This window comes from Trichoderma evansii, assembly GCF_050947405.1.
Source record: "Trichoderma evansii strain SZMC 28006 chromosome Unknown GGI43scaffold_14, whole genome shotgun sequence".
Classification (NCBI taxonomy): domain Eukaryota; kingdom Fungi; phylum Ascomycota; class Sordariomycetes; order Hypocreales; family Hypocreaceae; genus Trichoderma; species Trichoderma evansii.
In genome coordinates this window covers 649,901-675,750 of record NW_028145192.1, presented here as the reverse complement: position 1 = coordinate 675,750, position 25,850 = coordinate 649,901, and the positions used below count along the sequence as shown (strand labels likewise).

General features: G+C 47.9%; 13 protein-coding genes across 13 annotated transcripts; 5 read left to right on the top strand and 8 right to left on the bottom strand.

Annotated features, from left to right (window-relative positions):
• Positions 1-466: 466 nt before the first annotated feature.
• Positions 467-1,547, bottom strand: GGI43DRAFT_385191 (P-loop containing nucleoside triphosphate hydrolase protein; the record flags this gene model as incomplete). Its single annotated transcript, XM_083203614.1, has 2 exons — positions 467-1,197; positions 1,352-1,547. 2 exons carry the CDS (start codon positions 1,545-1,547, stop codon positions 467-469), a joined length of 927 nt encoding a protein of 308 aa, XP_083059268.1.
• A 66-nt stretch (positions 1,548-1,613) lies between these two features.
• GGI43DRAFT_408892 (uncharacterized protein) lies at positions 1,614-2,476 on the bottom strand. The gene has a single exon (XM_083206417.1). The coding sequence runs from the start codon at positions 2,297-2,299 to the stop codon at positions 1,952-1,954; it is 348 nt and encodes a 115-aa protein (XP_083059267.1). The 5' UTR covers positions 2,300-2,476; the 3' UTR covers positions 1,614-1,951.
• A 2,334-nt stretch (positions 2,477-4,810) lies between these two features.
• Positions 4,811-6,220, top strand: GGI43DRAFT_91448 (actin cortical patch SUR7/pH-response regulator pali). The gene is made up of 3 exons (XM_083210507.1): positions 4,811-5,149; positions 5,226-5,538; positions 5,615-6,220. The coding sequence occupies exons 1-3, from the start codon at positions 5,021-5,023 to the stop codon at positions 6,112-6,114; spliced, it is 942 nt and encodes a 313-aa protein (XP_083059266.1). The 5' UTR covers positions 4,811-5,020; the 3' UTR covers positions 6,115-6,220.
• Positions 6,221-6,912: 692 nt separating this feature from the next.
• Positions 6,913-7,851, top strand: GGI43DRAFT_91423 (large-conductance mechanosensitive channel). The gene is made up of 3 exons (XM_083210505.1): positions 6,913-7,141; positions 7,281-7,635; positions 7,716-7,851. Exons 1-3 carry the CDS (start codon positions 6,966-6,968, stop codon positions 7,806-7,808), a joined length of 624 nt encoding a protein of 207 aa, XP_083059265.1. The 5' UTR covers positions 6,913-6,965; the 3' UTR covers positions 7,809-7,851.
• On the bottom strand, positions 7,818-8,857 carry GGI43DRAFT_91436 (uncharacterized protein). Its single transcript, XM_083210506.1, has 2 exons — positions 8,622-8,857; positions 7,818-8,385 (listed from the first exon to the last, which is right to left on the bottom strand). The coding sequence occupies exons 1-2, from the start codon at positions 8,661-8,663 to the stop codon at positions 7,894-7,896; spliced, it is 534 nt and encodes a 177-aa protein (XP_083059264.1). The 5' UTR covers positions 8,664-8,857; the 3' UTR covers positions 7,818-7,893.
• On the bottom strand, positions 8,687-9,480 carry GGI43DRAFT_385188 (uncharacterized protein; the record flags this gene model as incomplete). The annotated part of the gene is made up of 2 exons (XM_083203613.1): positions 8,687-9,131; positions 9,212-9,480. 2 exons carry the CDS (start codon positions 9,478-9,480, stop codon positions 8,687-8,689), a joined length of 714 nt encoding a protein of 237 aa, XP_083059263.1.
• Positions 9,481-11,959: 2,479 nt separating this feature from the next.
• Positions 11,960-13,617, top strand: GGI43DRAFT_408877 (uncharacterized protein). The gene is made up of 3 exons (XM_083206416.1): positions 11,960-12,241; positions 12,352-12,494; positions 12,572-13,617. The coding sequence occupies exons 1-3, from the start codon at positions 12,038-12,040 to the stop codon at positions 12,921-12,923; spliced, it is 699 nt and encodes a 232-aa protein (XP_083059262.1). The 5' UTR covers positions 11,960-12,037; the 3' UTR covers positions 12,924-13,617.
• Positions 13,618-14,368: 751 nt separating this feature from the next.
• Positions 14,369-16,390, top strand: GGI43DRAFT_408873 (glycosyl hydrolase family 76-domain-containing protein). Its single transcript, XM_083206415.1, has one exon. The coding sequence runs from the start codon at positions 14,802-14,804 to the stop codon at positions 16,227-16,229; it is 1,428 nt and encodes a 475-aa protein (XP_083059261.1). The 5' UTR covers positions 14,369-14,801; the 3' UTR covers positions 16,230-16,390.
• An 8-nt stretch (positions 16,391-16,398) lies between these two features.
• Positions 16,399-18,300, bottom strand: GGI43DRAFT_408872 (histidinol-phosphate transaminase). Its single transcript, XM_083206414.1, has 2 exons — positions 17,765-18,300; positions 16,399-17,699 (listed from the first exon to the last, which is right to left on the bottom strand). The coding sequence occupies exons 1-2, from the start codon at positions 17,836-17,838 to the stop codon at positions 16,562-16,564; spliced, it is 1,212 nt and encodes a 403-aa protein (XP_083059260.1). The 5' UTR covers positions 17,839-18,300; the 3' UTR covers positions 16,399-16,561.
• Positions 18,164-19,346, bottom strand: GGI43DRAFT_91283 (uncharacterized protein). The gene has a single exon (XM_083210503.1). The coding sequence runs from the start codon at positions 19,210-19,212 to the stop codon at positions 18,406-18,408; it is 807 nt and encodes a 268-aa protein (XP_083059259.1). The 5' UTR covers positions 19,213-19,346; the 3' UTR covers positions 18,164-18,405.
• Positions 19,347-20,049: 703 nt separating this feature from the next.
• GGI43DRAFT_91311 (uncharacterized protein) lies at positions 20,050-21,645 on the top strand. The gene is made up of 3 exons (XM_083210504.1): positions 20,050-20,944; positions 20,998-21,318; positions 21,385-21,645. Exons 1-3 carry the CDS (start codon positions 20,398-20,400, stop codon positions 21,504-21,506), a joined length of 990 nt encoding a protein of 329 aa, XP_083059258.1. The 5' UTR covers positions 20,050-20,397; the 3' UTR covers positions 21,507-21,645.
• Positions 21,646-21,947: 302 nt separating this feature from the next.
• GGI43DRAFT_408867 (uncharacterized protein) lies at positions 21,948-23,323 on the bottom strand. The gene is made up of 2 exons (XM_083206413.1): positions 23,216-23,323; positions 21,948-23,142 (listed from the first exon to the last, which is right to left on the bottom strand). The coding sequence occupies exon 2, from the start codon at positions 22,779-22,781 to the stop codon at positions 22,059-22,061; it is 723 nt and encodes a 240-aa protein (XP_083059257.1). The 5' UTR covers positions 22,782-23,142; positions 23,216-23,323; the 3' UTR covers positions 21,948-22,058.
• A 1,355-nt stretch (positions 23,324-24,678) lies between these two features.
• Positions 24,679-25,761, bottom strand: GGI43DRAFT_408863 (uncharacterized protein; the record flags this gene model as incomplete). Its single annotated transcript, XM_083206412.1, has 2 exons — positions 24,679-25,121; positions 25,228-25,761. One exon carries the CDS (start codon positions 25,756-25,758, stop codon positions 25,402-25,404), a length of 357 nt encoding a protein of 118 aa, XP_083059256.1. The 3' UTR covers positions 24,679-25,121; positions 25,228-25,401.
• Between the last annotated feature and the right edge of the window lie 89 nt (positions 25,762-25,850).

Sequence of the window (25,850 nt, the reverse complement as noted above, 5' to 3'; positions counted from 1 at the left end):
TGCTCAAATAAAACACTCTAAAAACAGGCACGCAAAGGATCAATATCCATTACCCGTATATCCCCTGCGCCGTTAAACCACAAAACAGAAACAGAAAAAAAAAGGTTACAACCCATGTCTCGTGAGAGCTCTCTTCCCATTCCTCTGTATAATAAATAAACAAACATCATCGTACAGGCAAAGACAGCATGACACAGCTCTTCTGTCTACTATTGTCTTTTTTTCCAGCCCGTCCGTGCAAATATCCTAAACGCCAAGCCGCCTCTAATAGTTCCAGATGAAAGGCTCAGGCAAGAGAGATGAACACCTCGCCCAAGATGAATAAGAAGAAAAGTAGAAAAGAGCCATAGAGGCCGAACCCCACCAGATAATCTCTTTGAAGGTAAGCCAGTATAGCAACGAGTAATTGCGGCAGGGGAATCAAGCGTGGATGAAAACGCCTCCACAAAGAAAATAAACACAAGATCTAGCAGCAGCTGCTCTGTCGCTGTTTTTGCCGGTTCTCAGCCCGCTGGTCTTGCTGCTCTTGGGTTGATCCAGCTCTGTCAATAGTCACGGCGGGCGAGAACCCAGGAGGGAATAGCCAACTCCTCCTATCTCGTCCTATGCGGAAACTCCCTCTGCCGTTGCTGGCATCAAAGTATCCTCCGTCCATACCGGATTCAAACCCTGGTGTATTGGGGGTGGCCGTTGCTTGAAGAAGTGCCTGCTGCATCTTGCGATTCTGCTCAACTAGCTTCCTGGCAACAACGCGGAAGACCTCCTCAACACCCTCGCCACTTTCAGCGCTGATCTCGTGACAGGCGTCCCAGCCAATCTCTTGGCCCCAGAAGCCGGAGCTCCGCTTAGAGCTTGGGCTCCGGGGTTCGATGCCGCCCGAAGAGAGATACGATTGTCCATTGATGGGCGTGGCGGTCGGGGGTGGCGTGCCACCGAGGCCGGGGGCCAAGTTTTCGGCTACGTAAGCGATGCAGCGCTCAAAGGGAACCTGGCGGAGAGATGGGTCGCGGGCAACAATATCGGCTTTCGTGCCGACGACGTGCAGGACGACATCTGAAGGCAGATTGCGGCGCAGCTCGGTCAGCCACTCGCCCATGTCGGTAAATGATTGGGCATCGGTGATGCTGTAACAGAGGATGCAAGCGTTGGCACCGCGATAGTACAAACGGGATATGGAGCGGAAACGCTCTTGGCCGGCTGCAGAGGAGGAGTCAGCATAAAAGTGGTTATGCAAAATTACGTGATTACTAGCATAGAGAGGAGTCATGATCAAGACTAAACAAAAAAAAAAACAGGAGAAACAAGGGCACACAAGGCAATCAATCTAAAGCAGCAAATGCAATGCACATACCCGTGTCCCAGATCTGGAGGCGCACAACAGTGTCGGAGTCATTGTCGACCACGCGCTTGGTCAAAAAACTGGCGCCCACGGTAGACGTGATCTGGGCCGGGTTGAAAGAGCCTTTGCAGTACCGCATAACAAGGGATGTTTTGCCCACGTTTTGGGCGCCAAGGACCACAATCTTGGCTTCGAGAGAGGATGACATTTTGGCTGCAGTATTTTACAGACAAGAGGGAGAGAGGAGAGAAAAGAAAAATTATAAAATTAGTAGGAAGAAAAAGAAGAAGTAGAAGAAGTAGAAGAAAGAGGGTGGCTAAAGGTGAGATTTGAGATTTGCCCGAGAAGAAAGCGATCGACAAAGCGAGGAGGTAGGTTTAAGGCTTATTATTAGGTCTCGGTTTAGAGGAGCAAGGCGATAGAATTGTTTGCGCGCGGGTGGGTCGAAGACGCTGCTTATTGCATTGTCGGTCGCGTCAGCGTACTCGGAGACGGTGTCGAAGGTCTGGAAGGACGATGCGATGGCATCGTAGGTGAAGGCGGCAGTGAAGGCGATCAAGGTTGAAGAGGAAGAGGATGGATGGCGCGTTCAATCTTGCATGGGAGACTAGGCTAGCAACGAGTTGGTGGCTTGCAAGATAGAGTTGGCAACCCCTCTTCTGCTGTTAGCCTCGGCGAGTGACGATGAAGAAAAGAAAAGAATTCTTGTCTGTGGTGCTCCGGAGATTTGGATCTCGTCGCCGTGACGAGGAGGAGGTGCAAGTAAGCGAAGGCGGTGGTGAGAGGAGAAAAAGATAAGATAGAGACGGAGTTAATCGATGCAGTCGCATCACTGGGGCTGGAAGCACATGAATGACGAATGGGCTGCTGCAGCGGGACCATCGTGGAGGTGCGCGATGGAGGTGGAGTGCTAGCCTTGATTTGCCCGATGCCTGTAGCGGCGCCCATACAGGTGCCCATAGCGGGGGCTGTAGCGGGAGCATAGCGCCGGCAATAGCGCTGACGTGCGCTGGAAGACGTTGCTGGTAGCGAATAGCCGGCTGGAAGCTGTTTGCCCTAGGCTGTTAGCTGCACGTGGATGAGGTGCATGTGGTGCATGTGGCCAGCTAAAAGACGGCTGCTGGAAGCAGGCTGCAGCGGATGGTGCAATTTCCGGTCATCTGATTGTTGAAGGAGGAGGTGAATGTTGGTGCGTGCAATGGAGAGGAAAGTGATGCTTGCGTGATGATGCTGCAGAGATCAGACGATGGAATGAAGAAGAGGTTATTTACTTGATGTTACCGGATGAAGACGAAAAGAATAGCAGAGACATGCATATGCTTACCCATGATAATATACCAGCATCCGGCACTTGATGGATAATATGCCGACAAATATTCACTTTTGTCATCTAGTCAAGACGAAAGAGGGGAAATGGTCATTAAAGCACAATAATGTATATTTGGTTAGACCGACCAGACGACAATAAAGAGAGAAAGATGAGTCGAGAACTGCCTTACAAGTTCCAAGACTGATATGGCCAACACAAGAAGAAAGTCCTCTTTTGCGTGCTCTCCAAAAATACATAGCTAAACAATTTGTTTTTCCCCCTTTTCTTCCTTTTATGACTTATACATGCAATCATAATAAAGCAGCTTCTCTTACCAACAACAAACCAAAGGTGTCTCCCAAGGCAAGGATTTTCTAGTTCAGAAAACCCGTATATTAACCCTTGTCTTTTTCCATTCGTGTTCGCACATCGCACACTCATAAACATCCGTGTGTTTACAGGTACAGCTCGTCATCTGCCCATCAACTAGGGCTACAAGCTCGCCGACATCCCGGAATAACGTTAAATATTTTTTCTTATCCTCAAATTGCAGCCCCATAATAAAGTTGAAGCGATTATAGTAATGACATGCAGATTGTGGGTTGCATTCTTTGCATTCTCTATCGATGTAGGATTGATATGCTTTTAGCATGCCGATGAGCCGATACACTGATATATCCCACGTCAGCCATTTCAATCTAGGACAGTTTGTACGTCAACTATAGTAGTAATAGAGATGTTTAGTTAATAGTGCTGAATGATTGACCTACTTGAACTAGCCAACCCATTTTTCAGCAGCGGCCTCAGTAACGTCCCGAAATTGAACGCTTCCTTGCTATATTCTTTCCAGCGCAAGGGAACTCTGAGAACATCTTCTTCGGGTATGATATATCGAGCCATTGTTACTGCTATTAGACGCTGGAGTCACGTTTAGGCGGGCAAGGAAATGTTGATGTTGAAGTCCTCGTCGAAAAAATATATTGCGATGCTTGGAGGTTACTAGGTTGCTGGGAATGAAAATTGTTTACAGGGGAGGAAATAGCATCATAATATAGCACGAAATATGAAGGCTTCGACACACATGCGCAAATATGAACATGCGTGTTCTTGTAAGTGAACAAACCAGAATCTAAGCCTAGCTCTTCTTTGTTTGGCAGACGTGAGTGCTTCATAAATGCAAGTCAAGTACTAAATACATAGTGTAGCTAGCAAGACCAAACAAAAAATATCGACACAATGGTCTGTTCAACGACTTTTATCTCTCTATTTAGAATTCTGCTTCCATCAACCGCTTAAAATTAAAAATTAAAAATAAAAAAGCCCCATCGCTAAACGAACATGTTTCTGTTCGATGAACACCATATGAACCTGAGACCAAGATCAAAGGCCAGTCGCTCGTTTCAGCAGCCGCCAGGTCATCGAGTGGCTCTCAGTGGAGGCGGCCCCCCCTGTAGCCTTGTAAAATCCCCCACTGTAACGCGGCTATCGTTACCGGCCCCGCAGCGGCAGCCGGTGGTGTTTTCCCAGCATGTACATTCAATTGCAGTGTACATCTCTCAGCAACAGCAGGAATCGCAAGCCAGTTGATGCAATTGTTGCCAGATGACAGGCTTACAATAGGGATGCATAAACATTTAGCAAAAGCTATTGTTTTTTTTTTTTTTTTTTTTTGATGCTATTGTTAATTTTTGCGCATAAAACACTACCTATTCACCCATCGCACACAATGTCACCTCTGCAAAAACGGTTCGACAATAAAAACGTGAGGCTGCACCCCTGTCTGCGCTTCACCCATTCCCAGCCAACCATTGGATCCCAGCACCTCAATCATGATGCAAAGCCGCCCCCTCCGCCAAATAGCCCCAGAGGCAAAACCTGATGCATCCGTGAACAGATCTTCATCTCGGCCTTGTTTTCAAGAGCGCGATTGTCGCGCGGCTAGCCAATCTTAGCCGTTGCAGCTGTGGCAATTATGCGGCAGAATGGGGTTTGCTTCTCTTGGGCTGCCTCTTTGTTACGCGTATGCTGAGCTCTGGGCCAATCCTTGAATAGAAGAGAGAAAATAACTTGATTGTGAGCATGGGTTATTGTCAAAGTGGTGGAGTGCACTCTATCAAACGGTTCGGGCTTGATTCACGCAATCATGGCCAAGCCCAAGATTATATAGAGGCATCGTCTGCCTCGACCTCTAAAACGTTTTTGTTTTTTCTTTACATCTTTCCCTCTCTTGGCCCCTTGGAATTGCATCCTGGTGATACATTCTATCTCTCTCTCTCTCTCTCTCTCTCTCTCTCTCTTTATCTGTCTTTTTTCTTTTTTTTCTTTTTTTTCCTTTTCTTTTTTTCTTTTTCTCTCTCACACCCTTCACAACCATGGCTCTCTTAATGAGATTCCTCGTCCTTATTCCCCTAATACTCTCCTTCGTCGCCTTCGTCCTAACAAACCTGGCGCTGTTTGCTGGCCACCAGCAGGGTTTCATGGAAGACTATGCTGTCATCAGAGTAAGTCGAGCCTGACAATGATGCTTTACCTCTGGGAATGATATTATCCAGATTAGATAACTGACTCGCAACACAGCTCAACACATCCGAACTTGGCCAAAACATCCTCAAAAATGGCAAGTCGAGCAGCAACAGCAGTAACGATGACGATGGCGATGAGAGTATCTTCGGCAAGCTCAAAGACAAGGTCCATGACATTACAGATGCTGGCAAAGACAAGCTTGGCGACATCGCTGGCGACATCATTGCAAACCTTGCCGAAGACCTTGGCATCAGCCAGTGGTATTCCGTTCACATTATGAACGCTTGCCAGGGCGAATTCGGAGCCAACGCGACGGCCGCTCATTTCTCGCTCAACACCACCAACTGCACTCATTCATCTCCCTCAAGTAAGCTCCCAAATATACAGGCATCACCCGTGTCGTCCCTTTATCATATAGCTTTACTGACTCACTTAACTCTTAGACCGATTCAACCTCACTCAGATGCTGAATCAAGAGCTCTCTGTCGGGCCTCTTGACCTCAGTCTCGCAGACATTAGCTGGCCAGACTCTATCCAAGACAAGATCAGCGACCTCAACAGCGCTATGCTTGCCCTCTTCGTCTTCTTCGTTCTGGGCGTCGGCTTCAGCGGCCTCTCCATGCTGGCATGTATCCCGGCATTCCTCCTTGGAGACAAGAAGATCATACTGATGATAAACACGGCCCTCGCATCACTTGCCGCCACAACAATCACACTCGGCAGCATCGTTGTCACGGCAGCGTCTTCCATTGCCGTCAATGCCATCAACAAGGCTGGCGAAAAGATCACATTGGTAGCCACCAAGGGCACAAAATTCTACATCATCTCTTGGATCGCTGCTGTTTTCATGATCATTTCGACCCTATTCTGGGTAACCAAGTTCGCGATGCTGTGGAAAAAGGAGAAGAAGGATCGTGAGCGCTATTCCAAGGAGAGATTCTAAGCTCTCTCCACACTCTCTACTCTTGTCATTTTCGAAAATATCTTTTGCTGGCAATGGGATGAATTCATGAATGATGGCAGGAAGTATTTAATAACAAAATGCTTGGCTACGTAATAATTTTTTTTCTTACATTCCCTATGGTTTGCCCGCTTATATCCAAAGCTTGGGCCGGGGATGGTTTGGTATAAATGGGGGAGGCGGAAAGGTCCAGGTTAAGAATGATCGATATGAGGGCAAACCTCGCTAATACGCTCGTGAAGCGACGATCTCTGCAAAATATGAAGAAAATAGTACTCTATCCTTAATTGAAATATGATTTCATTTTCAAAAGCTTTATTTATTCTCTGCGCAACAGTGGTTGTATTCCGACTTACTGTAAAATATGTGTCCAGCGCTCATTACGTCGCTTATCGCTACTGGATGAGAATTAAAACGCTCCAGCCTCTACTTCATTGTAAAAGCCGACATCCCAAACGCACGATCTACAACCACTTACATCGTTTATGCAGAAAGCTGGGCTCTTTTCCAAAGTATAACTGGTTTAAGCATGCTACTTGGCTCGTCTCATTTGTTATGCCTCGTCTCTTTGCCCCACGCAAGATGCATTAGAGCCAACGCCATCTGCGTCATGGCTTTCCTAATATGGAAATGAGCGCTTCACGCTTAACGCCAGCTCTTCCACAATCAAGAGCTCGTGACACCCTCACTGATAAGCTCACCGCATGTCGTGCGTCGTGAAACATGTTAAAAGTACAGCTTTCTTCTTCTCTCTTTTCTTGCCACTTTCATGTTTGAGATTCCGAACTCAAAATAAAGTTTCCTGGCATATCTTATAGTTGCCATCCGCCGCCATGAGTTTTGCCAAACGTCCAGATCTCTCTTCTTCATCCCACGATATCGAGATCGGCGGCCCCAGTGAGACAGATTCACTACTTGACAAAGGACGAACAAAAATGACGCGGTTTTTCCATGGCTTTGTCGATTTTGCGTTTCAGGGGAATATTCTGCAGATTGCATTTGGCTTGATGTAAGTTTTTTTTCTTTTCACTTAGACATTATTTAAGCACAAAACTTGTAGTGTGATCTGAATGGGATATCATAAGAAAATATTATGAAAAATACTCTATCTATTAAAATGACTCTTCTCATAATCAAAATTATTACAGTGTCGCCGCCGCATTCACAGACCTCGTCAAATCCTTCGTCAGCGCAATCCTCATGCCCCCAATCGCCATCATCCTCCCCATCAACAAAAACATCGAAGAGAAATTCGCCGTCCTGCGTGCCGGCCCCAACTACAACTCCTCCTCACCCAGCGGTGGCTACAACACGCTTAATCAGGCCCAATCAGATGGCGCCGTCGTCATGGCGTATGGGTCATTCATCTACCAGATGGTGTCGTTCATCATGGTTGGGTTTTCGCTGTATGGGCTGGCGCATGTGTATACGTTGTTGTCGCATGATCCGATTATCAAGTATTCAAAGAAGTGCCAGTATTGCTTGAAGAGGATTAATGAAAAGGTACGTGTATTTGTATGTTTTTTTTTTGTTTCTAAAGAACGAATTTATTGAGAAGCTAATAACTAATGTGACGAAAATAGTCTCGCCGGTGTGTCAATTGCAGTAGCTGGCTTGATGGCAGAGAAGACCTCCCGCAATCCGAGTGGCGAGACTCTTCAGAGAGTGATTCATGAAAATCTGATGGCTAAAATCACTATATTCCAGCCGATAAACGAAATATCTGTACGTGTCCAGTTAAAATAAACAACAAAAATGGCATTACACGTAAAACCCCGGCCAGCTCACGCCAGACGACGATCCTCTATCCCGATCTTCATTCTGAAAACTCATTCTCTGAATATCATAATTCCTCTGGCGAATCTTCTCAGTTGGCCTGTTATGAACCATTGCTACTGCCAAAATAGCCACCACGCAGACGAAGACTGCGGTGCTACAGACAAGACACAACAGGGTTGCGAAATCATCGTCATCTGTGGGCAAGCGGCGGTGGAGGCTATGAGACGCGGAGTCCATAATGGTAGTTAATATCGGGTTAAAGAATTGAAAGCTGCAAAGTTCGAGAGAGATTTTGAAGAGTAGACGGATGACGAGAGCAAAGCTTGAGAGAGAATTTTGAAGAGAAAATGGATGATGAGAGTCATAATGGCATATTGAAGACTGGCGCATGCTGGAAGAGAAATATAAATAGTTGGAAACGTAGACGTCGGTACAAGATGTCGCTGTGTGATCAAAGATTGGAAATTTACATGTCTGTTCAGGTTGTTCAGTAGCAAGACAAAGAGTTGGGGTTCAGGGGATAAGAGTAAAACAATGCGCCTCTAAGCCTTTCATTATAACATGATAAGTTATCGCTAAATAAAGAAGAAAAATATGCTCCTCATTGTCGTATTTCTTGTATCCTCACATGCATTGCCACGTAATATTTCAAGACGTCAAAGAGTAAAAACTGCTTTGTACAAAGCCTCATGAAAATTATAATAACCCACATTTATTATGTTCAATCCTCCCAACGTATTCTCTACCCGCATCCATAACAAGCCTCTCCATCTGTTTACAACATCATGACACCACCAACAAAGGCGGCGACACCAGCCAGCAGACCGTTCTGGCTGTTCACAATGCCCGCAGCGTTGGTGCTGGTAGGCTTGGCGGTGCTGGAGGCAGTCTGAGTTCCGGTTGAAGAGTGCTTGGCAAGAGTAGTCTGTGCGGATCCGGTAGAGGAAGAGCCAGTGCCAGTGCCAGTGCTGGCGGGAGCAGTGGTCGAGGCATCGGTGGCAGTGGCGTCGGTGGCAGTGGAGCCAGGAGCAGCCTTCAGCTTGTCGAGACCGGCGGTGACGGTAACAGGGTTCTGGACGTCAAGGAAAGTCATGGTAGTGGCCGTGGTGGTGGAAGTGAGGGCGCCGGTGATAGTCGCGGTCATGTACATGGTGCAGTCGGCGTTGTCGGCCTTGGTGTTGAGCTTGCACTCGCCTCCTTGGACTTCATTGCCTGAATAGCTATAAGAGTTGTCAGCTTGGATTCTACTGATATGTATATGTGAAGGCAGTTGGCTATAACATGGATGGTGATTGCTTACTCAGTCTCATCGGCAGGGTCTGCACTGATGGTTGCTGTGTAGATCCAGGTGGATGGGCCCTGAGTGACCGTCTGGCTGGTAGGGTATCCGCATGAATTGGAGTCCTCACCCTTGGGGCAGCCAAAGAGGTAAGTGGTGGCCGTGCTATCGACACCGATCACCGAGGCGACAATCGTTTGTTCATCTGCATAAGGCAGCAGGAGATTGACGACGGTGGACTGAGCGACAGCGACGCTAGCCAGAGCGAGAAGAGCGAGTGAACGGGCCATTGTTGGTGATTAACGAAAGTGCTAGTTGCTTCGGCTAATTTATTAACGTAGTTGGTTTGTTGTAAATGAATGAATGGTATCGCAACGATTTGTCGAGAAAATGAGCGTATAGGCGTGGAAAGAGGGAATAAAAAAAGACGGGCAGAAACCGATTGCTTTTAAGTCTACCGTAACCTCAGATTCATGTCCAAAAGGCCCCGACTTTGGCGTCTCGGGTTTGGCGTCTCCTTTTGCCGCTTCGAGGCAGCGCTGGGTAAATGCTAGCCTCGGCGATTGACATATCTAGTTAGTAGATCAAGTCGAGGCCCTTTTAAAATTAGTGCTTCAAGACAATTGCTCGCCTCTCACGATCCTTAGCGTCCAAGCGGTCGGGTTTCGCGGCTTGTCAGTGCCCGTTAAGGATATAATGCGGACATGAGGTGTAAAACCCGGGGGGGGGGGGGGAAAGCATCGTATGTTGCTCTTTCTCGCCTCAACTACGATGGAGTCTTGGATTTTATCTCGCTGCAGGCTTGTGATGCCAGTCTTTGGAGAACGGGCGACGAGAATAAAGTCTCTGCATGGATGTGCCGGAAGATTAGGAAGCCCGTACCCCTGGCTAGCGGTTGAGTGTTGGCGGGAGGCGGCATTAGAGAAGCGGATCGATCCAGTCTTTTTTTCTATTTTTCCTCGTGTTTTCCTCTTCTACATTTTCTTCTACCCCATGACTGGGGCGCAGTTTCATTGGTGGGGAGACGGTTTGAAGTCTAGCCTTTCGGCGAATTACGATGAGTTGATGCAAAATGCCCGCTAGCAATGGGCACTCAGTAGGAGACTTTGATTCTGAATGAAGGGTTGCCTGGCTCGGCTCCGCATTCAATGCCTACCATACGTCAGACGAGTGCGCCGTATTCCAAGAGAGATTGCATTAAGCATACGACTATCCTTAAAAGAAAAGAAGAAAGACACCAATGGCTGCTATTGTTAACGTGAAAATAGGCTTTCCAAAGATTGGATTTTTTTTAAACTTTGCTGCTAGAAGAGGCGCTTGGTGCCTCAGCCTCGCTTATAGCGAGCATATGATACTCAACGTGTAACCTTGAATGTTTGAGAGGAGTATGCACAGCCTCTGTTTGAGATGTCTGCGCCGATAAACTTGTAGAGCGGTGCGATGTTAAAATTGGTCTGGAAACTCAAAGGCTGCTTGTCCTTTCGTACCAAATTCTGGACAATCATGTGATTGGACTTACATGAAAATACTGGCAGCCAACGGAGAGTCCCGTGCCGTCTAGAGTTTGAACCAACTGCTGATCTCTCCCGATTAATGGCGTACTAGATCGCTAGCAGCAGTGCTATGCATGCAATCCACGCCTTGTGACATTCAAAGCCCTCTAGCTTCTATCTGCAGGTATTGCCGAGTGCTACTCAGAGAGGAGATGGGCCTACTATTCACTACCTAGGTAGGTATTCACTGAACGAAAATGCTCTCTTGGACGAGATTTTTTTTATCAAATTTTTTTTTTGTTAATCTGTTATTTTTTTATTTTTTTATTTTTTTTCCCATTGCAACTACCACCTATGCACCTGGCCAAATGCTATTTCCACCTCTTGGCAGCCATGTGCCGGCATCAAACTTTCTCATAACTCGTCTTGGCAAAAGTCTTGGCAGCCCAATAGCTTGACTCTCAGTCGCAGGAAGCGACAAAACGCAAGAAATGCGTGGCCGCTTTTGCAAATGACGCCAAGACATTTGGCCGTTCTTTCCACCCCTTGCCTGCAAATAACCCCCTGCCTGCCATGTTTTTTTGCCTGCGCTTGCCTGTGAATTTTGAGGCGGAGAATAATAATGCCTATCTCAGTAAAGTACCTAGTGCCGCAATCAATTGCCAGACATAGGAAGCACTACGTCGGTAGATGATGGGCTCTCTTCAGATGCTCTGAGATGCAAAACTTCCGCCTCTTCTCGCGTTGAATCTTGAACAAGCAATCCTCACATCAGACAATTGCATGGACAACCACGAAGCAGACAGCTCGTCCTGCTGACAGCTCATCACATAAGGCCCTTATCGCAGCCAAAATATACAGTCGTCGTCATTCGTTCCACACAGCCCAGCAATGCCAAGACTTCAATCCAAGTAGCGGCGCTCGCTCTAAACCCAATCCGCCACGTGCCTGGCTCCAAAGGAGAGAGAGAAAGCGTTTTGACTCTTGGCATCGTGGGACCTAAAGTGCTTAGCATTTCTCCCTTCATGCCTCCCTCCTCGTGTTGTCTGGTCCGCTCTCGGGCTTCCTCCGACTGCTTCTTTTGTGCTTTTTGTCTTTTTTCCTTCTCCATGTCGCAGATTTCGTCGCTGCATCTCCTTCGCCCTAGCAGGTGACAACGACGAGAATATCCAAAATCCGATCGATACCCATACAAAAAAAAAAAAAAAAAAGCTTTGCAGCAACCAAGAGACACGCGAACCCTCTCGACGGCATTCGAACCAGGAATCGCGCTGATCGCCAGCCTTACGGGCCCATTTGCTTTACCGAGAGGCGCCTTGACGAGGCTGCACCAATTCGCAGACGAGATACAATCATGGCCAGGCTTTGTCTAAAATCATCACCTGCGCCATGGCTGGCCTTTCTGGTGCTGTTCGCTCTTTATCCTGCCGACACGATGGCACATGGAGAATCTCCCAAAGCCAAGGCCGCGACGCCGACTGTGACGGCTGCTCCCATCTATCTGCCATACTATGATGAGCGTTCGTGGTCTCTGGTCCGGGGGAGCATCATTTCAACAGTATGCATAGCCGCTACTTCATACATTTGATTCAATTTATGCACATGTTCCTTGTCTTACAAGGAATATCTAAGCTACCCCAAGCAGTATTAACGTGATGTGCCCACTAGGATCCTTCCGCTAGTAGGACCACATACACCATCTTTTGCCCGACCCAAACGCCTCTAGCATGCGACTTGTCTCTTGAATTCCCCTTTGTCATCGTAGAAGGACCCGACACCCTTGAATTTCACGGAACCGTGACGTCGACATAGTGAGTTTACTTTGCGGCTGGCAATCTGTTAAATGCAGTGTAGTATCAGGGGAATTGTGGACTGACGTTACATAAAGCATTGCTGATGTGGAATGCGACTTGAACGGCACGACGGCAGCAACGTGCTCGGGTTACTCCAGCTACAAATCTGGTTACACAAACGGACAGTACACTGGACCAACGCAGGTTTCGTGGACATCTACATTTACTGGTTCCGAAGTGCAGTGGGGCTCCTTGACTTTGACCGACTGCCCAGGGGCAACCGACGGTGCTGCTGATACTTCCGGGGTCATAGCGACGCCAACAGCTCCTTCTGGAATGATGTATGAGCCCTCGCCGACGTCGCTAGCATCGACTTTGCACGCACCCGGATTGCGGTCTCTCTATGGACTGATGGGAAGTATTCTTGCTGTCTGTCTAGCATTATAGTGATGGTTGCTGCATTTTGAATGCTCGTCGTTAGGCTTGCATGAGAGAAAGCCCACCGAGAATGGATATGAGAAGGGATATGGGGCGAATGTAAAAAGACGGTGCCCTGGGAGCACGTTGTGTCTCCTTGAAGGGAAGAAATGCTGGTTTTTGGGAAGCGTTATGATTACGTTATATCCTCATTGCGTCTTGATTTTTTCAGCGAAGCATATCACAGAGTTGTACTCTTTCGATTTAAAGCGCGGAGTTTGGAGGCCACACATAATATCGATTTGTTTTACTGGGGGCCATATAGAGCAAGATGGCTCATGGAATACGTATTAATAAACAAGCAACGGGGCTGATTTGCGTGCCAAAGTTGCCACGTCTTTTTATATTGTGCCTTTTTGAAGGATGTAGACATAGTTCTTCTATCACACTGCAGCCTTGGCGACAAGCGATACACGAATTTGCATTGTATATTCCCTATGCCGACGATGTTTATGCCATCATCTCTGCTCTTGGAGATGTCTGTTGAACTTTGTCCATTCTCTTATGGCCATTAAATCATTCTTACTTGTACATTCTGCTCAGAGCTCCTATATCTAGATCGCTCCCATGACAGATCACTCGTCATGTCAAAGCTTAGCTTACTTGTGTCAATCATGTAAGCTGAATACTATGTAGCACTATTACTAAGTTGTATTGAAGCCAGTAAGCTTGAGTGCTCTATTCTTGTCACTTTGGGGTAGATCTGAGAGTTTCACGTTTCACGTTTCAAAGCCCCATCTACTACGAAGCGCTGCCATCCAATCCAGCGCCTGTACGGCGACGATTCCCTAGGCGCAGGCCTTTGTCGCTGTTCATCCTATCATTCGCTGTCTCTTTTCTTTATTGCCATGGCTTTTCCCACTCTTTTGCCGCGCGGACAACATGAAACACTGGTCCCCATGAGTTTTCTTTTTTTTAATTGCTGCACATGCCTCGCATACTCGCAGGGCTCTTTCAGAAGCAATCGCCACCCGTTCAAGCCTAGGCAGACAAAGAAACCCCCAAAAACAGCCCCTGCAGCTGCGCTTAAGTCTATTCTGGATAAAGCCCCCAAATGGATGAGCGTTTCGCTTGCCAAAAACTAAATACTACTCTATTCGGACCTACCAGCCATTAGGCGCTTGACGGCCGGGATTTTCAGATTCCCATGGGGCACTGGCAGGCCTGGATGCAACCCTTCTTGGGCCATTTTTTTGACGATTGTCAATGCGGGCTTCCTTGTTTGGATAAACGCTGTTGTTTGGACGAAACATTAGGCTTGTGGCATTGGCCATAGACGGGAAGGGCTGATCTGCTCCCGTTCAATGCGTGGGACTTGCTATTTAAATGCAAGTCAAGTTATTTAACTAACCCAAGCTGCCGTTTGCTCTATTTCTTCTCTCCCCTTTTGCTTCTGCGTTTTATATACCTTCAAACAGTCTTGAGCTCTCATTTTCTTCTTTTCTTCTTCTTCTCCTTATTCAGGGCCTAGTCGCCTTCTTGTCACTTCTCGCCCTCTCTTTTTGTTACTTCACTCTTTCTTTGTTTTGTTGAAGTGGCGAGAGCTTTATATTGACTGCCCTCCCTTCTTTTTGAGAATTACGTGACTACGGCGACCTACCGATCTTTACTCGCTTCCCTCCTCTTCTTGATCCATTTTGCTGCTGAATGCATTGGTCGTTCGGATTTCTTTCTTTTGGACCACTCTCTCCATCTTCCAGGCTGAAGATAGATTGGACTGCAATTGTTTTATTTTACTTGTATCGAATATATAACCGAAGCTGAGCTTTGGATTGGACGACAAAAGCTGGATACACAATCGATTGATTGGCTATAACACGTACCACACCGGGAAAAAAAACCGACAACATGAAGTTTATGAGAAGCGTCAATGCCGCTGCGGCTGCTAGTTCAGCCATCACAGCTCCCAAGTCATTGGACGTTAAAAACCCAGCATCGGTTCGAAATGTCGCCGCCACTCTTGCATTCGACGCCATGTCCTACTACAAGGGCAACCTCTCTGCCGCAGACTCTGTTCAAATGGGAGATCTCCAAGATCCTTACTACTGGTGGACGGCTGGCGCACTTTGGGGATCGATGCTAGACTACTATCACTTCACCAACGACTCGACTTATAACGACGTTGTCATTCAAGCTCTCCTGGCGCCCACGAATCTCGGAGCCCAGCACGCTTATATGCCCGCAGAGCACGCCTTCGAAGAGGGTAACGATGATCTCTTCTTCTGGGGTTCGGCTGCCATCGCCGCTGCCGAGCGAAACTTTCCTCAACCAAACACCACTCTGCCCTCGTGGCTGGACTTGGGAGCTAATGTCTTCAACCAGCTCACGAGCCGCTGGAACAATCAACACTGTGGCGGTGGTCTTCTGTGGCAAATCTATGCCTCCAACCCAAATGGCCTAACTTACAAGAACAGCGTTAGCAACGGTGGCCTCTTTCAAATTGCTGCTCGCATGGCACGCGCCACTGGCAACGACACATACCTCGACTGGGCCGAGAAGGTTTGGGATTGGTCTATGGACATTGGCTTCATCGATCATGAGTCGTTTCACGTCTACGACGGCGCTGGTATCGACACCAACTGCACCAAAACGAACGTCGCGTCCTTCACTTATACCAGTGGAATTTACTTATACGGAGCTGCCATCATGGCAAACTACACGAAGAAGCCTGAGTGGACTCAGAGAACCCAACAACTCCTCGATGGCGCCGGATGGTTCTTCACTTCGCCCAACGCCACAGCCAAGAATGTCATGTATGAAGGCGCCTGCGAAACGGTCGGTCGTTGCGACGCCGACATGACCACTTTCAAGGCCTATCTCGCCCGCTTCATGTGGCACTCTACGCAAATGGTTCCCTCGCTGCGCAGCAAAGTCGAGAGCCTTCTCATCCCCAGCGCCCAGGCTGCTGCTGCTACGTGTACAGGAGGCACAACTGGCCGCGCTTGCGGGCAGAAGTGGTATATTGGCGAGTACGACAACATGCCTGGCCTGGGCCAAGAAATGTGTGCGCTGGAGACAATTCAGGGACTCTTGATCGACGGCGCTGCTCCACCTCTGGAGGCCAAGGACATCAAGACGGTGCGAGATATCACCTGGGGTGCTCAGAGCGCCAAGGTGAGCAGCGTACCAACACCGGCGCCTGTGGAAACTGAGAGGCGAGGCACTTCAGGAGATGCGCAACCGACAAACTCTGCTGGCGTGCGACCCAACCTAGAGATCGGACCGCTTGTGGTGGTTGGTCTCGGTATGTTGCTGGCAACTTGGGGGCTGGCTTGAAGCTGGTCTCCTCTTACTTGGCCTTCATTCTTGTATATAGTGTACAACCGATTCTGTAAATAATGCGCTGATAGAGTATGTATGCATATTACTCGAGAAATCAGTCGAAGTACATGGGCATTGCACTGCAAATTGACAAATTTTATATGCATACATATATGGACAGAAATTTATATCATTTGAATTCACTTTTAACCATTTCTTCTACTCTTGTCTATTTGTAACATGCCAAATGGTATCCATGTAATCGTCTTTTCCCTTTTACCCTATTCCATCTTTTAACGCTACTTTTTCTCACTCCATGTCTTACAACATCTACACGTTTATTTTAACTACGCTCTTACCTCTTCCAACGTCTTTTTCAGCGCTTCCAAAAATCTTGTCACTTCCTCTTCTGTGCCAATTGTGATTCTCAAGCATCCCAGACATCCGTGCTCTTTGCCTCTGAATCGAACAACTACGCCTTTGGTCTCTGCGAGCTTCTCATAGGCAGCCAATGCAACGGCATTATCTGGCTGGCCCTGTGCATTGAGCATCTCAAACAACAGGAAGTTGCTCTCCGTGCCACCGCGGAGACGACCGACGCCAGGAATTGAGGCAATCTCCTTGATAATTCTGTCGCGCTGGGCAATAATATTGGCTCTGTTGGACTCCATGACGGAGAGGCCCGGCCCGCTGACGGCGGCGTAGGCGAGGGCGCTGGTTGGGCTGGAGATGTTGTAGGGAGCCTTGAGGCTGTTGAGGAGCGATGCGATGGGCGCAGGAGCGAAAGCGACGCCGAGACGGATACCAGCCATGCCGAAGGCCTTGGAGAGGGTTTGCATGACGACAAGGTTGGGATACTCGGTCACTAGCTCGGCGAGGGAAGCGTTCTCGGGGGCAAAGTCGATGTATGCCTCGTCAAGGATGATGACGCCGTTCCATGTGGGGTGGTTGAGCAGAGCGAGGACATCGGCTTTGGCAAGCAGAGAGCCCGTAGGGTTGCCCGGCGAGCAGAGATAGGCGAGCTTGATGGAGGGATCGGCTGAGAGCGTGGCCGAAATAGCAGGTACATCGAGGCCAAAGGTCGGGGCGGGCAGAAGCGGCACCTTGACAATAGCGACGTCGTTGACCTGAGCTGAGACGGCGTACATGCCGTACGTGGGAGGGCATGTCAAGATGCGCTCCTTACCAGGAACGCAGAAGCAGCGCAGCAACGCATCAATGGCCTCGTCGCTTCCGACGCCGACGAAGAGGTTCTCGGGGGTGAGGGTTTTTTCAGTGTGGGCGTGGGTGTTTCGCAGTTTTGAGAGTAGCTGCTTGAGGTCGATCTGGTGAGGGTCTGGGTAGCGGTGGAGGCCGAGGGGGTCGATGCCCTGGCCGTTGTTGGATTGGGAGGAAAATGCGGCTACGGAGGCAGCGTCGAGGGAGGGGCCAAAGGCGTTTTCGTTGGCGTCGAGGAGGATGTTTGTGCCGTCGTCTTTGTAGTCACTATTTATACATATTAGCTATGCTTGAAATGGGTTTGAGATTGGTGGTTAGATGGTGATACTGACTCTCGAGCGCAACGGTATGGTTGCAGGGCGAGGATGTTGGGCCGAGCGCAGGTCTCGAGGTTGAAGGGAGACATTTTGTGGGATTGTGACTCTTGGAGAATATGACCCAATTGATGACGATGAGGCTTTGATGTGGTTAAAGAAGAAGCAGAGAGAGTGAGAGGGATGGCGAGACTATATACGAGTCGAAGTTAAAATCAATTGCGCGCGAGTCAAAAGTTATGAATCAGATAGCGATAAGCGGCCCCGACGCCGGAGATCGATGACAGGCGGTTTTTTGTGGGGCAGCGGGAGTGGCTCCGGAGGGCGATCCGGAGAGCGGTAGTTGCGAAGCTTGATTTGGTACAATAAGCCGGAAGGATGCATTTTTTGTACGAGTATATCGGAGATGGGATGAGTCAATGAAAGAAGTTCGGAACAAAATGACTGATCTATTCTTTGAGAGAAATACACTAAGTCGAAAATACTATGTATGCGTAAACCATCATGACAGTGTCCATGTCTCTTCCATACCTATATTCAAAAACGCCCAACCCAAAATTGGTATCTAGTTCATTAATCGGTCCGTAACAAAAGCAAACTGGAGAAAATAGAGAAGAAAAGAAAAAAAAGGGGGCATAAAGTAAAAAAAGGCAATCCGTTCAAAGATGGTAGCCAAACAGGAACCAACATCTCTTCTTCAAAAACAGCCGGTGGACCAAAATCTTCCAAATACTCATTGCACAGCCTAGCCCACCAGCCAAAAGCGGAATCAGTTGGCCAACTGTGCCAATCTCACCAGTCCCCACTCCATCAATGTTGTTCTCGTTGATGAGGTACTCTATCAAAGAGATGGATACGCCGATCAAGCCCATCGAGAGCACCAAGAGCACCAGCTCGACTTGCGGGCGAACCTTTTCTCTGCGTTCAAATCCCTCCCGGAAGCCCTTGCTAAATCTCTTCGCGATAGCAAAGACGCTGTAAAAGAGTAAAAAGACGCAAATCACCAGTCCTAGGACGGAAACAACCTTGCCCAGAGTGCGGAACCATCCGTGAATAGTTACATCTCCGAAGAAGGCAATGTCTGGGCATCCCGGGATGGACATTATGTCTACCCCCTTGTACCAGAACCAGCAGCCGTACGCAGACACGGCTGTGTAAAAGACAATTCGAAAAATGCCCGAAAAGTGGCTAAAGTGCATGATACCGTCGCCCGTCACGCTGGAGAGAGAGCCGAAGAGCAGGTACTGCGTGATGATGGCACCGACGACGGGGTCTCCCTGGCTGGACTGTGTGCAGAGGCCCAGGAAGATGGACCACTGGATGATGAGGTTGGCGATGCGGTATGTGCTCTCCGTCTTGGGGTCGAAGACGGTTACGAGGAGGGTTGCGACCCATTGGGCGTAGAGACCGACGCGGACGCCGACGCCGTAGAGGTCAGAATTGCCGCTGGGGCACTGATCCGACATGGCTGGGCGATAATGTGTAATGTATGAGGATGTATGGCGTAGTAGGTATAAATTATATTGTGGGTTGAAGAAGATGGATTGAAGAGAGAGAGAGAAGAGCAGAGGCCAGTCGAAAAAGTCCAGAGGAACCAACGCTCTCGCAAATATCCTCTTATACTATATTATCCAAAAAAGCGCCAAATGACACGCGCTTACATGCAATAGGCTGCGCCAAAAGCGACACAAAAATTCTTGGCCTCGATAAAGTTGCGGATCCAGCCGCTAGATATGCGAGCAAGCCCAGCACGTCAAGCATCGATCAAAAAAGCTCAGTCCATTTCCCAACCTATGGGTGGCGGTGCTCTCTCTCATCAGACCGACCTGCCTGCAGCTTTGCCTCGTCTTGGCAGCACTTCGCCCAGAGTCACTAGTTCCATGCCTATATCGTTCAGCTCTGCAGGCGCTAAACTCGATATCATCACCGCTTCAAGCAGATCCTACGAGCTTTGAGACAGCCGCACAAAACAAGGTGTGGGTTGTACAGGCCCGAACCGCCTCCGCCACGAAAGAGTCCCACATCATGGGCCAATGGCGGTGATGTGTTAGGCAGACCTGCCGACAGGGGTAACGGATGAAGAGGGCACTAAACTGTCGGTAGTACTGGGCTTTGGTATTGTAAAGCTGCTGTTTTTCGTTCTTTATTTACAACATGTGACGCTTTGCTAGCTCGAAGAGTCGTAGTTCGCTGCAGCTGAGAAGAAATTCCGCAAGGGAGGGGGCACGAAGAAGCAGGAGAGAGGCACAAAGTGAGGCTGAAAATGGAGGCCGCCTTGGGAAAAACAGGACAACCTTGATTTCACTCACTGCTAGTAGCACTATTAGGCGCCCGGGCACACTCGCCTCACATGCCGGCCTCGATTCCTGTGGAGAGGCTGCCTGGCCGTGTGGCTATGGCCCGGTGTTAGTGCTGCACAGCAGCTTGCGTTGGCGATGTGCAACAAGGTATATGATAACACGGGGCTATGTCCACAGCTTCGGGAGCTGTTGGGTTTCGTTGCATGGCCGGTTCTGGGTTTCGTTATTTTTCTCTTTCATATAAGCCACGCTGGAGCCTGCTACAACTCCAATGATAGAGTAATTTTCAACAAAACACCTTGAAACTTTGTTGCGGCCTATTATCCAGGCCAATACTACAGTATCATAGCCATGAACTCCACCCTCCCAAACTGCCCCGTTGAGGGCAATCCCGACCTCTATGGCCTGGGTATCCGCGTCGGCATCTACATTCAGATGATAACCGTACAGCTCTCCGGCCTTGCCAGCGCCATTCTCAAGACCGAAGACTCCCTCGGCCAGGGCACAATCATTTTCGTGCTGGCTACCGGCATCGTGCTTGTCAACCTCCTCCAGCAGGCCTCGGGCTCGTCGCCAATTGACGGCAACACCATCCTCCAGCCAGTCGAGGTCTTTCCCATTCTTACTCTCTTGCTCGCTCAGGTAGGCGTCTGCCGAGTGCCATACTGGAAGGGCCAGACGACGGCGCTCATCTACACGTTTGAGGTGGGCGGATTGATTGCCCTGTTCGCCTGGTTCTGGTGGCATGGCATGGATACGCTGCCGCGCACATGCAACGACGACAAGGCCTTTTTCTTCGCCAAAGTGAGCATCTGGAATTGGTTCCGTACCCTTAATAAGGTGGGATCCGTGTTTGCCATTATTGGTGGAGTTGTTTCGGTCCTCTTCTACCTTGGAGGTACGTTTAATGCATGTTCTATGACTCTTGTCTCTCACTAACGCGCAATATAGCCATCATTCTATTCACCTTCGTTAGAGCGGCCAGCTTCGTCCGCAGATTTCGCGGCGAAGTAGACGGCAAGTCCAGAGAGGACGATAATCCCATGAACTATGGACCTCTCGATTTCCTTGTCAACATCGGCGCCATTGTGTACGTCGAGATGGCGCTTAAGTGGAACAGCATCTCTGGCGTACACAGCTTGGCTGCACCGGGGCAGTTTATGCCCTTCTTTATTGCCTTGGCTCAGCTCTTGAGCGTCTTCTACGGCTTTGCGTCGACAGCCCTGGATTTGGCCGCTGACGATGTGAGCTTTTCTGATTTGGGGGAGGAAGGTATGGCTTTTCTGCTTATTCAATTTTAAACCGATGAATTTTCTTTACTAATGTCGTTAATGACAGATGATGAAGAGTTAGAATGTCCTCACCATAAGAATGATGGACTTCCTATTACGAATGCTGCAAGTGATACAAATGGCGTCATTAATACAACGTCTGTGGTTGTTGCTAATGAAAAGCCATGACAGTAAGGGCGAGGTTCCAATCACACGAACACGCATAAAAACAAAAAACATATAAAAAATAGTTATCTTATACCCCCCCTTGATTTTTTTTATTAGAATGAATTTAACGAATGCTGGATTTGGGTTTGGTAGGATTATGAATGGGATTGGATCAAGCGTATAGTTTCTATGTTTAGTATAGAATGGTTACTTGTATGACATGTACCAACGTCAGTTTAGATATTTTCTTTAGAGATAGTTTTTTTTTTTATTGAAATATACGAGAAGCATGATGAGTTCATATAAGCTTCATTTGTACCATATTCACCAATTTCCAGGCTTTCCTCGTTAATAGGAGAGCATATCTACATCTGTCTCGCTTATGGAACGGAACGTAGCAAGGAACAGGCTGCATGATACGTATAATGAAAGAAATTTTAAATATATACAATAGCTATTCACTTATCAAAAATATATACAGAATGAAAATATCCACCTGCTAGCCTCTGGCGCTAACAAAAGCTCCCACTACATCTCCATCATCTCAGTCACGTTTTACATAGCCATGGCAACTTAGACAGCCAAGGGCCGGGCTCTTTGTTTTCCACTAGGGCAATTGCCAATTGGGGGAGAAGTCCCAAGAGAATTCAGGTCTGTATCCGGGCCAGGGTTAGGGAAGAGCACGTCTTTACCCTCGAGAGTACCGCAGCCGTTATTGACATTAGCAACAAACTGGGCGGGGCGGCTTCTGTAAGAATCAGAAGCACTGCGGTCATCGAAATCACGTTCATCGAAATCAAAGTCGCTGCGGTCCAGAATGGTGACGTGGGCGCAGTTCATGTACATCTCTCGGTTGCCAATCTTGTTGAACCAGGTCCAGGCGAAGATGGCGTCTCCACCAGGCGTGTCGTTGGGGAGTGTGAAAGTCCATGTAGGCGTGAGAGGGCATGAGCCGATCCAAGAGTGTACGACTTTCCAGGTCCTGGCCTGGTCGTAAGATAGTGAAACTTGACAGCTGCCACCTTCGTGGGTAGCAGAGCCGGAAAGACTGAAGTTGTAGGTGCCTCCGGCTTGCCAGGTAACAGTCGACCTGCCCTCAGGCCTGTTGAAGTCGACTTGATATCCCTTGCAAGGATAGTTGCCTCCGGTATTCAAGAGAGGGCTAGTCATGCTGTAGTCTTTTAGAGACTCTGGCACATTGGGGTTATTTTTGGAGCGAAAGGGTAGAGGCCAGGAGAGCTCCATATGGGCCTGAGCCAGGGCAGCGAGGCCAAGGATAGAGGCGAGCAGCTTCATTGTAATAAGAAAAATTATGAATATTTAAAATGAAGGGTATAAACTCTCTTTTCTTTCCTTTTTGTCTCGAGCTATAAGAGACGCTGGTGGGATGGGTCAAGACATGAGCCATCGAGAGAGACAAACAGCCTTTAAGTATTGTTCGATATTCGGTACAAAAAGTATCCAGGGAACCCGTCTAATTCAGTAAAGACTATTGAGCTAGACCCATTCAAAAGATTTATTAGCAGGTCCAGTCGCGCCGTTACATCGCCAAATTCTCTGTATGAAATGGGGACAGGCATGTTGCAGATGGGCTCCATGAATAGCAGAGACAGCCTCCCAGATGAGGTATACCATTTCATATGGCTTATTTTCAATACTACCACGTTCAGGTGTTACTACATTGCTTTCTTGGCATTCTATGCAATGTAGCAGGGGCTGGAGCCGTATACCTGGATGGCTTCAATACTTGTACTCGCCCGAGTAATAACGTTGGTCAAGAAAAGACCAAATATAGTAAGAGTCATCCAATAAGGGGTTTGATTCACTTGCGGATGACGGCTCCATCTGTGGGGAAACGAGATAGAATTATCCTGGTTTGACGCAGATCGTCAGCGGGCTAAAATGTTTGCCGTCCATGTCCAGCCACGTTTACACACGGTGCCTCTGTGTTTCCGTGGTTAAGTTCCAACTAATAGCTCCATATCCACCTAGACTTATTACCAGTTCTCCACATTGACTATGTATGGAAGCTGGTGATATCGTACTCCGTAGTAGCTGCAGTCCTCCTGGCAAGTTATATACATGTCTGTAGGTGACGCGAGAGAGAGAGTCGTGAGAAGCCAAGACGCCAAGGCCGTCAAATTAAGTTACCAAAGTGACTGTTTGAGAAGTGAGCTATATATATGAATGAATAAATAGTTAGTGAAGGGATAAATAGAGACTATTGTCTTTGGTTAGCTATTATTCATGATTCGCATCTATCGCTGATCAAAGATAATGAGTATAGGGTTTCAGCTTCGTTTTGTGTTAACCGATGAGCTGGCCTTGGTCTTACTTAGAACCACTCAAAATAAGGACTCTGCAGGGAAATCAAAGTGCTAGGGTCGAGTGCCAAGGCTGTGGAATGTTTCTGCGTGATTTCGCCGACATGAAACAAAATAGAATAGGACCGTGTTGGAATTTGGAGCCTCGGACCGACAGCTACGATCCCGCCAATCAGAAACCCTTTCTCCGCTTCATACGGAGTATCTAAGCATGCATTTGACAAGTACAGGGACCAGACCCAAGTGTCTGCCGATCAACGCATTCTCTAAAACTCCTATAAAAAGCACCTGCCTTTTTGATGTCTTTACGACATGTAAGTAGAGATAAGAAAATGGTGATCATTTTAACTCGTCTCGGCGTCTCGGCTATGCGTTTCATCATCATCTCATACGTTACAAAATGTAATAGGGTGGGATTTACAAAGCCAGTATATCTGTTGCCGTCCTTGGCGGACGTGTGCAGAGCAACTCGTGACAGTCTTAATCCATATCGGACACGACGCTATGGTCCTGAGCTGACGGCTTATGCCAAAAACATGAAGTAGACGTTATTCAAAACAATGACAAAAAGAGTAGAGATTAGCAGCGGCAGCTTAGCTTTGTTCCATTACCAGCACGATTCATGTATGGGTTGCTATTACAAAAGCCCCTTCTCAAAGAAGTGTAGGGCGGTAGGTCGCAACTGGCGATACTCGGCGACTCACAGCCTGCCTGTTCTAGAAAGAAGCTTGAAATTTAGAACACGACTAGCGATGCCAAGCAGCGCCATTTTTCACTTTGTCATGCGCGCTAAGAACGCTAAATGGATTCTAGATAAAGATTCATCTCTCTTATGTTTGCTAACGGCTACCGTAACGTTAACTTTACAACGACCCTTGAACCCAGTTCTAGCCTGCATATAGCAACTGGGCTGGGACCGGGGCAGTCTTTTATCTGCTTCCTATTCTGGGAGGCTAAATAGAAGCTTGATTCTTATACCTTGCGGGATTGTCTTGGCGCTGGTAAGTGTGGATTCTGGGGTATCCTTTTGAGTCGTATTCTTGGAAAGAAGACGGATTTTGCCGGTTGAACCACCACATACTGGCCTCCGAGCCGATGAGAACCGAGAGCGTAGCATGAGAATTTGGATAATATTGATCTCGTTTCAGGCTCACTAATAGTGACAAACACACTATTTTCACTTCAATTCTAATCTAATTAGGGCCTATCAATACAAAATGCAGCCCCACAAGTCGTTCTGTTTCCTTACTAATACCACAGCACAAACTACCCATACCACAAACTCATTAATTCACAATAGCAATAGTTGAAGGCTAGTCTAGTGTAATCTACAAACTCTAAAGCCATAGGACTACCTCCTTGAAGCTGTAGGGCCAGTACCGCAAAAGCCAAAAGCTGACTGACAGCCCGAGCCGCAGAAATCGGTGATGTTGCCGCAAAATCTGTCAACACTGCAGCAGTTTAGACGCTCGCAAGTGTACTCTTTAACAATTCAAGTCAGCAATTGTCCTTGAAACAGATTGTACTGGGTAAGGCCTGTATAACAAGCAAACCTCAAACCAGGTTAAAAGTTACTCACGCTTTTTGCCACCTCACGAACCATTAGGAGAGTACCTGACAACTGGAGAAGCTGAGGACACGCTAATCTTTCGAGTAGTAAATCTACTGATATTAATGTTGGTGGTGCTACTTGTTCTTATACTTGCGGGTGAAGGTCCCCCAATGCAATAGCGGTAACCTGGCAAAAGAACACAGGCAGATGGATCAGTCGCGTTATACGAGAGAGACGGATTCCATTCAACAACGTCAGTAACGTTGACTACATGTAGCATTTGAGAGTTGTCAGTCTTGGGAACTACCTGTAGCAGATTGCAAGAAATTAAAGGTAGAGGTATTAAAATATGGAAAAGGGTATAAAGCAACTTACGTGTAAAAACCCACGCAACCATGCCACATCGGTTACTTCCAGGGAGAGATAAATTATAGTACTGGGTATAGCTTCCGCAATCCAGGGTTCCAGGTGCTAAGGGAAAGTCTTTCA